The sequence below is a fragment of the Delphinapterus leucas genome, chromosome 1 (genome assembly GCF_059928025.1).
Source record: "Delphinapterus leucas isolate spDelLeu-1000000601 "Yukka" chromosome 1, BTC_Dleu_Yukka2, whole genome shotgun sequence".
In the NCBI taxonomy this organism is placed as follows: Eukaryota; Metazoa; Chordata; class Mammalia; order Artiodactyla; family Monodontidae; genus Delphinapterus; species Delphinapterus leucas.
The window spans coordinates 171698605-171710942 of NC_143129.1; the positions used below are offsets into that span (position 1 = coordinate 171698605).

The window sequence follows — 12338 nt, forward strand, 5'->3', positions numbered from 1 at the left end:
GAGAGAGCCACAACTACGAAAGCCCGCGTGCCACAGCTACTGAGCCTGCCTGCCACAACTACTGAAGCCCGTGCGCCTAGAGTCCGCGCTCCGCAACAAGAGAAGCCACCGCAGTGAGAAGCCCGCACACTGCAACAAAGAGTAGCCCCCGCTCGCTGCAACTAGAGAAAGCCCGTGCGCAGCAATGAAGACCCAATGCAGCCAAAAATAAATAAATAAATAAATTTATTTAAAAAAAAAAATGAAATGGGGTGGGAGGCCATTAAGAAGGTGGACCTTGTATATGTCCTCACTGGCTGGAGCCATGAACTTCTGAACCAGGCCAAACCATGAATACTCTAAGGACTCTGCAAGAACGCTTGCCACTTGTCACAGTACCAAACTGCCCCCCCCAACCCCCAGTGATGGCCGGAGTGCTCAGTCACGCTCAGGGAAGACTAGCTTCTCCCTCCAACGCCAATGAAAGTCCCTTGTGATGCAACCTTCCCTTCTTCACCTTTAAAAGCCCTCGACTTGACACCTGAATCTGTGTGCCCTGAACTGTAATTCTTGGATCCCAAATGAACTCTTTTTGCTTGATTACGGCCTCCTAGGTCTATTTAGGTCGACAGTGTTGCTAACAACTCGCCAAGGGGAAGTAAAGAGATGAAGATAGGAAACAAGCAGCTGTGGCCACACAGACAAGTCAATGCTCAGGGAGGAGGCTGTGGAGGGGTGAAACCAGGACATGAAATTGTGAAGCTCACAGGGGTAAACCAGTCTAAGCATCAAAAACAAGGTTAAGGGCTTCCCTGGTGGCACAGTGGTTGAGAGTCCGCCCGCCGATGCAGGGGACACGGGTTCGTGCCCCGGTCCGGGAGGATCCCACATGCCGTGGAGCGGCTGGGCCCGTGAGCCATGGCCGCTGAGCCTGCGCGTCCGGAGCCTATGCTCCGCAACGGGAGAGGCCACAACAGTGAGAGGCCCGCATACAGCAAAAAAAAAAAAAAAAAAACGTTAAAAGGTTACCATAATAATATTTATGGAGCACTTATATATTATATCACATGTATTATATATATATATGTCAGGCATGGCACTAAGCCCTTTCTACGCATCACCTTTGAGCCACAAATAACCCTATGAAGTGGGTACTACTATGAGTCCTATTTTTAGCACACAAGTTGGAAGGAGTTTAGAGATGAATGAAGGAAGACTCAGAGTAGTTAAATAACCTGTCCAAGGTGAGGATGGGAGAACTTAAAGCTAGAGGTCTGACTTCCAGTTTCCTGATGAGAATCTGTGTCCCACTGTATTCTCTGGGGTGTCCTTCAAAGGTGGCAAGATAAAGGAAAAAAGATCCCCACCTTGTAAGGGCTACATTCCCACTAATGACACAGGAAGCTGAGGTTTCTTTTAAAAGCCGTTACCTCAAGCATATTAATCTCCACTCATAACGACTGGCTACAGACACAGTTAGTAACAGCGCAATACAACTTCACGCCCCTTTCATCCAAGGGTTTCAAAGGGCTTCGTCAATGCTAATTATGCCCCAAACCCTTGTGATGTGGTGGCTGGTTCAATTTTATGAGCATTTAAAGTCAAGCAAGGAAGCTCCCAGCAGCCCGGGGGTTACACAATTTGAACACACACCTACCAGCCGTCCTCAAGTGCCTGGTGGAGGGCAATTCAGAGTTGAGGCGACAGCCAGCAGGGCTCCTGACATTAAGTCCCTCCTCCAAACCTCAGCACTGGAAACTGTGAAATGGTGGTGTCCAGGTCTACTGGCAGGGAGGGAGGAGGACAGCAACGCGAGCCTCCAGCTCTGGACACTGCTGGGAGACTTCTCGACCCCGTATGCTCTGCTTTTGGCTGAGGAACCACCCGGGGGTTTTCACCAAAGTTATTCAAAGTGTTAAGTGCTCATAAGTACATGTGGACGGCTAACCCAGGACAGGGATTCGATCTTGGGATCAGTGACTCTGTGCCTTACGAAAAGGTGCAGACTGAAACACCGGTGCTCCCACTGAGGGGCAGGTTCAAGCTATGGCTCCAACAGACCCAGCCATCAAGGGAAGAGGGCAGCAGACCCAAAGTCACTTCCCTCTCTGCTTCAGCTTACCGATACAGATTTTGAAGACCAGCAGACCTGGGCTGGGGTCCTGGCTCTGCTACTTACTGCTGTGTGACTTCAGGGCAATCACTCTGAAGCCTCAGCTTCCCCTCTGAAAAATGAAGCTGACTGTAAACCCTCATGTAATAAATATTAAAACAATTCTAGCTGCTACCATTATTATTTTTACAATTTTTATTTTTATCATCGTCATTAGCAACAGCTCTAAGGACCTTTCTGGCTCTGATCTTCTCTGATCCAAGAACTGACCTTTCACCAGCTACAACTCTGAAAGAAAAGAAACTGTTCGCAGAAAAGCAGCCAAAGGTCGCAGAGGCAGGAAACCTTGGATACTGGTACCCAAGTGAAAGCTCAGCTCAGATCTCCTGTTCCAGCGCCTGCTTTACACCTGCCGACAACGACTGTCATCCCTTGCTATTTAAACGGAACTCTCACAGTCCCTTGGGCTTAAAATGCTAACAGTTAAGTATAAACTGCATTCTGGCTTGCTCTGAGGGTTACTCATATTCAAATACAAGGGAGGCAGCAGGCTGGCTAATGGGCTCTGCTACACCCGTGACCTGGCTTCAGGCCAGCTCCCTGACGTTTACCTTCTCCAGCAGGTAAGGCGTTACCTTATCTACGACTGCTATTTCGACACTTAATAACCAGTATCAGGGAGAGAAGGGGCCTTGCAGAGTGCTCAGCACAATGTAGGCAAGAGGAAGTGGTGGATAAAACCACGGGCTCTGGCAGAGCACAGGCTTGTTTCAAATTCCAGTTTTATGACCTATTGACTGTGTGGTCTTGGGAAAGTTAATTAACATCTCTGTGCCAGTTTCCTCATTTGTAAAATGGGGATATAATAGTACTTACCTTATGGGACTTTTGTGAGGATTAACACAGTCCCTGTTATAGTAAACACACAACAAATGTTAGTTGCTATTACTATGATGATCAGTTGTGAATTGGCTATAAAAGTGTGGATAAAGGACCTATATTTTCCTGCCAGGAAGACTGACAAAGGCTTCATGAAAAAGGTGATATTTGAGCTGGAGCTGGAAGGGTGGGTAGGATTACCACAGGCAGAAAACTGGAGATGGTACAGGCAGCTTCAGTTTCCTTTTCTGTAAATTCAGGTCATCCTCATAACTACCCTATAGGATGAACTTAATGCTGATGTGCAGAGGAATTACATGACTTTCCCCAAGTTATAATGCTACAAAGTGATAGAGCTGGGACTGGAAGCCAGGTCTCCCTGATTCCAAAGGCCATGCTCTTAACACCCTGCTGAATCTCTCTTTTTGTGCCAAATTCTGTCCTAAAGGGTAGATACTTGTGGAAATGGCTTCCCCGCCACCCTTCTAGACTCCTTCAGGGAGAAGAGATCTCAATTACCTACATAGCTCCCGCCCCACCCAGCATAGGCACGTATATGGCAGGTGCTCAGTTGAGAGACCTGTTTGCTAAATAGAAGTGAGGCCCGACTCTTGCAGGCTGAAACAGAGCCTCCAGTGTCAGAGACCCGCAGGGATGCCGACCCTCGGACAGCTCAGCCTGTTGGTCTCACAGACCACCTTCCCCCAACAACCAGAATCCATTCCCTGCTGGGTAGGGTGAGGGCAGGGCTGTAACTCAGGGCAAACTGCTTGTTTCTAGCCATCCCCCGATCAACGTGGACTTGGGGCCTCTCAATGTTTTCCCCAAAGGTAGGAGAGGCCTCCAGGAAAACCCACCCAGCCACAAGCCCACAGTGTGGAGACACCATGTTTGCTGGAGGACCCCACCCCCAGCCACTACTGATTGGACGAATGTAGACACCTGACCCAAGCTGGGCCAATCAGATCCTCCCTCTTTTGAACGTGTTATTAAGAGTTCTACCACCTTTCAAGCCCCACGGCCCTTCTTGCCCCTGGGCTCCATGAGCTACCCTGTAGCCTTATAATAATTTTACCTTTCCCTTCAGCGTCTCTGAAATGGATTTTTATTCCTTGCAACCAAAATAGCCTTAAAATCAAAGAGGAAAGAGACAGCTTCCCCTTAGAACCCCTTCCCCCAGGCAGAATTAACTACTCCTTCCTCTGCTCTGTGCACCTTCATCTGTTCCTGTTTGTAACCACGAGACATTTCTGAGTCAAGCGGTGAGTCAAGCCCCTCCTGCATGCCTAGCGCGGGGCTACGTGCTTTCTCATTGATCCATGCAGCCGAGGAGGGATGAGGGATGGAGGGAGGTGTTGCTACCACCATCCTACCCGTAAGAGAAGCTCTGAGGGTTACCTAAGCCCTACATCTAATCACTTAGATAGGAACAGGTAGGGATTTGAAGCCTAGCCTTCTTCCCTTTATTCTCCCTGGTACTTCGGTTAGCTTATCACCCTTTGTTCACATGCCTATCCGCCACCTCAATTCTTAAGCTTTTTGGTAGAGTCACTATGACTTATTTACCTTTTCTCTGGCATGAAGATACTTCTGTAATAAGTAACTGAATAAAATTTGTGATTAAAATGGAAACTTATTAGACACCTCATCAGGGAGAGTGTTCTGTGTTTGTCTATTTGGCATCCATTCACCACAAGGGCAATTATATTAACTATATTTTCTTATTTTCTGTATTCTTGATGCACTGGCATTTGTGACCTCGCTTGCTGGGGAGAGACTGCCTCTTCCAGGGCTATCCAATTCTTTTTTTTTGCAGTATGCGGGCCTCTCACTGTTGTGGCCTCTCCCGTTGCGGAGCACAGGCTCCAGACACGCAGGCTCAGCGGCCATGGCTCACGGGCCCAGCCGCTCCGTGGCATGTGGGATCTTCCTGGACCGGGGCACGAACCCGTATCCTCTGCATCGGCAGGCAGACTCTCAACCACTGCGCCACCAGGGCAGCCCTATCCAATTCTTAGAGATAGCAAAGGGGCATGATCTCTGGGATGGTCACTGCAGCATTTACAGCCATCCCAGATTAGAAACAACCTAAACTTCCAACAATAGGAGGTCTTTCCAGCAAATTTTGATACAGCAGCTCAACAGATTACTGAGCAATCATTCAGAAAGCATGCTTTCAATCACTACTCAATGATGTGGGGAAATAGTCCACAAATAAGGTTAAGGGAAACAACCAAGAAACAAAACTCTCTGTACAATCTGATCCCCAATCTGTAATACCAGAAAAAGACAGGAAGGAAATACACAGAAATATGAACAAAGGTTGTCTGAGTAATGGAGCAGGTGATTTTTTTAAAAAATCAAGTCTTCTAAGTGGGAATGAATTCCTTTTAAAATATTTCTCTACCTTCCTATTTTTACGTATTTTAATGAACATTTCTTTTGATTACACATTCTCTTGTACGCGTGGAGGGTCTGCCTGTTTCTGCCAGCGATAGGCACGCGGACCCTGGATGTATCTGTTAGCCAATGCTGCACCGTGTTACTTTCTTGTTAGAAAAATATAAAATTCCCAAACCAAAAAAATAAAAGCTCTTGCCTTGTAGGAGAAGGAAGCCTCACTCACAGGGTCAGCACTGCTCGCGGGCGGGAGCTGCTGCAGCTGCAGGGCTGCTCTGTGGGCTCCGTCCATGGTGGTCTAAGGGTACATCCCACCGGGCCTGGTTTGGCAGCTGCAGCTGCTGCTAAGCCATCTTTCCTTGTGGGGTTCGCCTCCTTCCACCAGCCATCACTTTCCCACACGGAAGGAGTACTTCAAGGCTCTTTTGGCCAATTTACAGCCTTTTCCTCATCTTCCCTCAGAGACGTGCCAGTTTCTAGGTCTCTTCCCAGGCACACAGACAGGGATGCGTTTCCTGATTCTCGCGGTGCTCTAGAGGGTGGGGAAGAACATTAAAAATGCATGTACAATGAAACGTTGAAACATTATCATATCAAATAAAGATATGGCTCACCTACCTCAAAGCCTTTTCCCGGCCCTTTAAAAACCCCATCCCTCGCCTCCTTTGCTTCCTTCCTTCCATCACATCCTAATTTAAATGCTACTTTTCTATAGGCTCCCCTACATAAGAAGTAGAACACTACCTACATCTACTTCTCCAGGACTCCAAAGAAAGAAAAAAATCCCACTGCCATAAAAAAGGAACCATCTACATTCTGATGCAGGAAAGAAAGAATGAGAAGAAAAGTTATCTCCATGGAAGATGGAAGAATTGTCCTGCTTCTGAGGGTCAGCCTAGCACAGGTGATACAACATTGGACCAGGAGGAGGAAGACCTAAATAACCAGATCATTTTGCCTCTGGAGTCTCAGTTGCCTCATCTGTAGAACAGGGGTAAAATCTGGCCTCAAGTAAAACCAGCAATGACGGTAATTCCCATTCACTTCATTGGACTGATATTTTCAGGGCATCTCAAGCTTTTCTACCAAATAGAGAAAGAGGAAGTACGCCCTTAGTGTTATAGGAAGCATGGCCAAAATACCTTCTGCAAGTGCTAAGGGATTCTTTGACGTCTTCTTATATTAAAAAAAAAAAAAAAAAATCATACAAATTTGGATTCTACTGCAAAGTCTATGTTTATTTACTTTATTTTTTTTGCGGTACGCGGGCCTCTCACTGTTGTGGCCTCTCCTGTTGCGGAGCACAGGCTCCGGACGCGCAGGCTCAGCGGCCATGGCTCACGGGCCCAGCCGCTCTGCGGCATGTGGGATCCTCCCGGACCGGGGCACGAACCCGTGTCCCCTGCATCGGCAGGTGGACTCTCAACCACTGCGCCACCAGGGAAGCCCTATGTTTATTTTAATAAAAAAATATTTTAAATTACTTTTGATCCGCCATGTGCTACCTGTTTTACATTGGCCAAGTCATTTAACTTTTCAGCCAGTCTCCTCTGCTGTGAAATATGGATATTCGAAGCCCATGTGTTTTGAGAATTTGGTGAAATAATGCATATAAAATATGTGCACAGTGAATGGTCAATGAATGTCAGTTATTATTAGTATTAATTTTATTATTATCGGTCTAATTATTTAATTTGCCTATGAATACACCTTTCTTTCTCTCAAGCAACGAATATTTGAGGGCTTACTGCGTGCCAAACAAAGTCTCTGCTGTGCCTCAAGGTGTCAGAAAGCTGCCTCCTATCTTTCCTGTAGCTTCCAGTTCCTTGTTATCTAGCCCTAGGCCCAGGAATTCTGGTTCCTGGTGTGAACAGCACAGTCTTATGTCATAGGACTAACACTGAGTCCGGTATCTAGGAGACATCAGATGCAGGGCTTAGCACAGGGGCAGCACTTAGACAATGTAGCCCAGGTCTCACTTTGTCAAATGGCCTCAAAGTTAAATGATTGCTTCTGCCTCTAGATGAGGTTATGTATTCAGTATATATATACCTGAAATACACTCATCAGACAACTTCGTAACTCACATCCCATAACCAGACCTCCCTGACTGTAAAGCCCTACGAATATTTGTTTGTAATCTTGTGAAAAGCGTAATTATTCTTCACTATACTTTTATGCCTTAGGAAGGAAGGGTGGCCCAGGGTTCCCTTGATCTCTGAGACCCTCTTAGAGGCTTTCAGCCTGGAGGTGAAGAGGGGCACTGGAGCACAAATTCTAGGAAGCAGTTTGCTGAATCCCCTGCTCCGTTGCTCCCTGCCGAGATCTAGCCCAGAGCCTGGCACGGTGACCTCCATACATACCTGCTGACTGGCTATAGACAGGCCTGTGAAGCACCTGGTGCACCGTGGCTGCTTCACGGGCAAGAAGAGAACGGATTACTCAGGCCTAACCAACCACGACTCCAGAGAGATACAGCCCGTATAGCCAGCCCCGCCCACAGCACATCAGAGAGGCCTCAGGGATGTGCCAAGGGGCTGATGGGAATCCAGGCCCCTAACGAACCTCGTTTGGATCAGCTGGTTCCTCCAGGTGGGTTTCTGTTTTTGCCCTCCTTTGTAGCGGCTGTGGTTACTCTCATTTAATTCGCTTTGAAAAAGCAGCTTCCCTCTCTGCCTCAGGAAACCCAGGCCTCTGAGGCATCATGGCCTGCAAAGACAGAAAACTCTCCCTCAGCTGGGTAGCCGTTGGGACTAAAAGCCTTGGAGGAACTCTGCAAGTTGCCCTTCCTTATAAGGCACACATTCTTTGCCCAGCGACTCTCTTTTCCTGACTTCAAAGCACTTTTCCAGGACTAATACATGCCCTAGAGGCAAGGAGCCAACTCTGTACTGCAGCCGCCCCTTAATTTTGAGGCCCCACAGCCACCAGTGAGCACAGGCTCCCTGACTCAAAAAAGGAAAGATAACTCACTAGGTGATGGCTTCCACTCCATCCCCCAGCCCTCGTCTCAATGAATTACTTCACTGACCCACAGAATACGGTTTCCCAGCCTAGAGAAACGTAGCTCGTGGCTGCTAAGAGTCGGGTCTTGGCTCTGCCTGAAAAACTCAAACACGCCCTTTCCCAACACCTGCAAATTCAGCTTCCGGTTGCTGAGTGCCAGTTACAGGCCAAGCGCTTTCCCTTTCCTGGGCTTTGGCTCACTAAAGGGTTACACGCTAAAGTCCCCACCCGATGCGCAGGAAACAACTTCCAGAGGCCGGCACGGATCAAGAAGGCCTTCTCTCATCCACCTGATAACTCCACCATCTGCTATCGCCCAAGCCGGCGTGTATAGGAACAATTTAGGCGAAGTTACTCTAGTTCACTTCCTGATTCGGTAACGCCTGGCATCACCTTTACTAAGGCAAATCCATGCCCCTCTCCTCGATGCGAAAATGGAAAAAGCATTCTGAGGCAATGAGACCCAAAATGACAAGGAAGATATTTACGGTAGATGATCACAAATGCATTCGCTTTTCCTGAAACGAAGGGTGAATTCAAGTCCCCCTTCCCCCGCCCTTAGTCTTAATCACTACTCACCGGCGGCGTTTCCGCTAAGGCCCACCTATCAGAGGTTTCTGAGCAATGACTTAGACTCTTCGCGCAACCCGGAGGCACAGCCTCCCAGATTCCTTCCCCAACCCAGAGCTGCCCGAGGGCAGCAGTGTTTTGCTTTCAAGGCCGCGATTTGACTTGCCAGACAGCCTGCCAGTCAAAAGCTGGCAGGCATTTGGCGCAGGCGAGTGGCTGCGAGGAGGGGGTGGGCGGGACAGACCTCCGGCATTGGCTCCGCCGAGAAGCTTGCTTGAAGCGTAGGGGGAGAGCCTTGAGGAGGCGGCGCCCCGCAGGAGCTTTGCGCTCGCCTGGAGAGGGTCCCCTCTAGCGGCCACAGGAAACACGTTGTAACAAAACTCCGCTCCCTCCTCGGGCTGTGTCTGGAAAGCTCCGGTGACTTGCTCACTCCACTTGCCCTACAGGTGGGCAGCCTGCCAGGTGTCCTGCCTCCTTATCCTCAGAGCCCCCTCCCGGGCTTTGCTCCTGCTGTTGCCCCACCCCCCGCTCTCACCAGGTATTCAAATCCTACACATTTTTCAAGGCCCGGTTCCTCCCAAAGCCGCGGGGCATAAAAGTCTCTCCTTGCCTATCCTCCCGGAACACCTGTTGGCAGCACAATATACCAACCCTCCCGGTACGTCCCCAGCTCAGCAATACTTAAGGTCCACCAGTAAGTCCAGCACTTGAATGCTTCCGTAATGTACAAGTGTAATAATTATAATTGCCTCGAGGATATATTGTACAATACAGGGAATATAGCCAATATTTTATAATAACTATAAATGGAGTATAAACCTTAAAAAATTGTGAATCACTATACTGTACACCTGTAACATATAATATTGTACAGCAACTATATTTCAATTTAAAAATTAAAATTTTAAAAAATGAGTTGTATTTAAAAAATAATTAATACGTGCATGGAGCTTCTGCTTTTTCACTCACGTGCATTTCATTTCAGATCCTCTCAACAACCCCCTGAGCGAGACATTGGGCTCATGCCCATTTTACAGGTGAAGACATGACATTTGGACAGAGACCTCGATGATGAGAAAGAGGCAGTTGTGGTTCAGACCCTGACACCAAGCGAACTCAGAGGGAACACCCGAGAGCAGGACGAGGTTGACATATTGTAGGAACTGCCCAAAGGACAGCGTGGCTGGTGCGAGATTTTTCTGGCGCGTGGGAAGGGGGAGCGGGACGGGCAAGGAACAGCTTATATGAAGATGTTTGGATTTCATCCTAACTTTAAAGGCGAGCCCTTGGAGTGTTCTAAGAGAGCGAATGACAAGATCACTGTGAGTGCTCTTAAGTGTGTAAAGAGGGGCTCCTGGAACACTACATGGCTGCCCTCGTATGTTGCCCGTTTCAGTCTTTTTTCTTTGCCTCTTATAAACAGGGCTTCGATGAATGTTAGTTCTTTTAGGTTTATTCCTTGAAGTAGGATTTCTGGGTGATCAAAAGTCTAAGGCTTTGGGTCTATCACAAGATTTTGGGGGGTTGCCTAGATAAGCCCTGTTAAGGTTCCCCACCCATCCTGACGTAGCTAACCCGAACCCCAAAATTGTGGCAGCTTCCCAGCGGTTTTTGAAATGCCTCTGATCATTGGCCAACAACTTTTCACGCTTAAGAAACGGAGAACACCATTGGCTCGAGTTCATCCGGAAGCGGGCAGAGGTGGAAGTTAGAACGTTTAGGCCTGTGGTTGCCATAGCGACAGGGAGGTTGACAGGCCAGATTCAGCCCTGGGGGACCCGACAAGGTAGGAAGATGTCCCTTTTGGGGGACGGATGCCAGGGTCGTGGGGAGGAGGACCCGGCGCACCGCAAGGGACGCCCACTGAGACCGCCGCCTACCCGGTGCGTGAGGAATTCCGCTGCCGAGCTAGGTGGTGCCCTGAGGGCCGGAAGAAGCCACTGTTGGAGGTTCCCCTCCCTGGAGGTGTGCCCTCAGAGTCCCCAGCTGAAAAGTGGTGATAATAACCGGGGCATCCCTTCCTCATAGAGCTCCGGTGAGGGGCGTGGGCATCTGACTCCCCTGCCTCAGCCCCGGCGAGTGGACAAACGTTTGGGGGCGTCTGGCAGCAGGTGGACCACAAAGAGCTAAATTCTAATCCCAGGTCCACTCCATCTCCTTCCCTGCTCGGGGCTTCGGTTTACCCATCTGTGAAACGAAAGGCTGTGATTGGAATCTAGAGGTCACTAGCCGGCAGCGGAAGTTTATTCCAGCTCTCCGACACACTTTCTCGGCTTCAGAAAAATATCAAATAGATTATTTACCCAAGATTGCTTTGAAAAATGTAAAATACTTCCAAGATGCACCATAGCATTGTAACTGAATCAATAAAAATCTCATACAGTCAAAACTACTCATGCAAGTCCCATAAAATTCCACATAAAGGTAACAGTATACATGAGGTAGTGTATATTGATATACTTGTACAGTAAAATACATGCATAAATATATGAAATATATGATAATACTATAAGATAAATAATAAGGGTTTTTTAAAACATAGAGATGGTAGAATGAAAACATGCCTACAGTTGTAGTTTTGTGAGTTAAATCTTTCTAGAATGTAGCTCCTAATGGAAAGAGTTGTATTTAATATTATGAGTACATCTATATACATTATGGATAAAATGTGTCTACTCCTAGTATTCATCCATTCATTCAGTCCACAGATGTTTATTGAGCAACTGCTATGTGCCAGGTAACAGATTGGGGATTCAGTGATGAACATCTTATTGATGAAGATCATAAAAAAATATTTTACATATTACATATAAAATATGATGTTGGGTAGTGAAAAGTGCTTTGAGAAAAATAAGACAGGGTCAGGGACTAGAGAGAGATAGGTGGTGCTTCCGAAGAGAGAGTGGTCAAGGAAGTCATCCCAAAGGCAATTTGAGGAGAGGCCCAGATGAATCTGGTGACAGGTCCAGAGGATGGTACCCAGTATAAGGGAGGAATCCCCATGTTACAAGGGTATTGCAGAAGCTGAAGAGGTCCCTTGTGGAGAAGAGGATTAGTCTTTAGGTTGTGGGTTATGACAGCTGCCTTCAAATACCTGAAGAATAGTCATATAGAACAGTGGCTTTCAAACTTTTTGACTGTGACCCATGGTAAGAAATGCATTTTATATTGTGATCCAGCACACATACACATGCACATAAAAGCTTCACAAAAGACTACAAGCTATGACCTGCATTTCAAAACTCACCAATGTGGAAGAGGAGTGAGACTTATTCTGAGCTGATTCACGCAGGAACTTTCTGGCAGTTAGAACTACCCAACAGTGAACTGCCTCAGGAATTTTCAAACTGAGTTCTGGGGACCCCCAGCATCCTGTGAAAATTCAAGACAG

The 12338-nt window shown here is 47.6% G+C and overlaps 1 protein-coding gene across 13 annotated transcripts in view; it reads right to left on the bottom strand.

Annotated features, from left to right (window-relative positions):
* NIPAL3 (NIPA like domain containing 3) overlaps window positions 1-12338 on the bottom strand; it is a 77146-nt gene that overhangs the window by 46400 nt on the left and 18408 nt on the right. For 8 of the 13 annotated variants that reach the window (XR_016388404.1, XM_089898952.1, XM_089898947.1 and 5 more), the window contains 3 exons: window positions 12195-12319; window positions 7937-8080; window positions 5571-5903 (listed from right to left, as the gene is read on the bottom strand). Coding sequence is in view for 12 of the 13 variants with exons in the window: in XM_089898952.1 (XP_089755078.1) it covers window positions 5571-5663 (93 nt within the window). In the remaining variant the exon portion in view is untranslated. The other 5 variants (XM_089898955.1, XM_089898959.1, XM_089898965.1 and 2 more) reach the window with 5 other exon arrangements.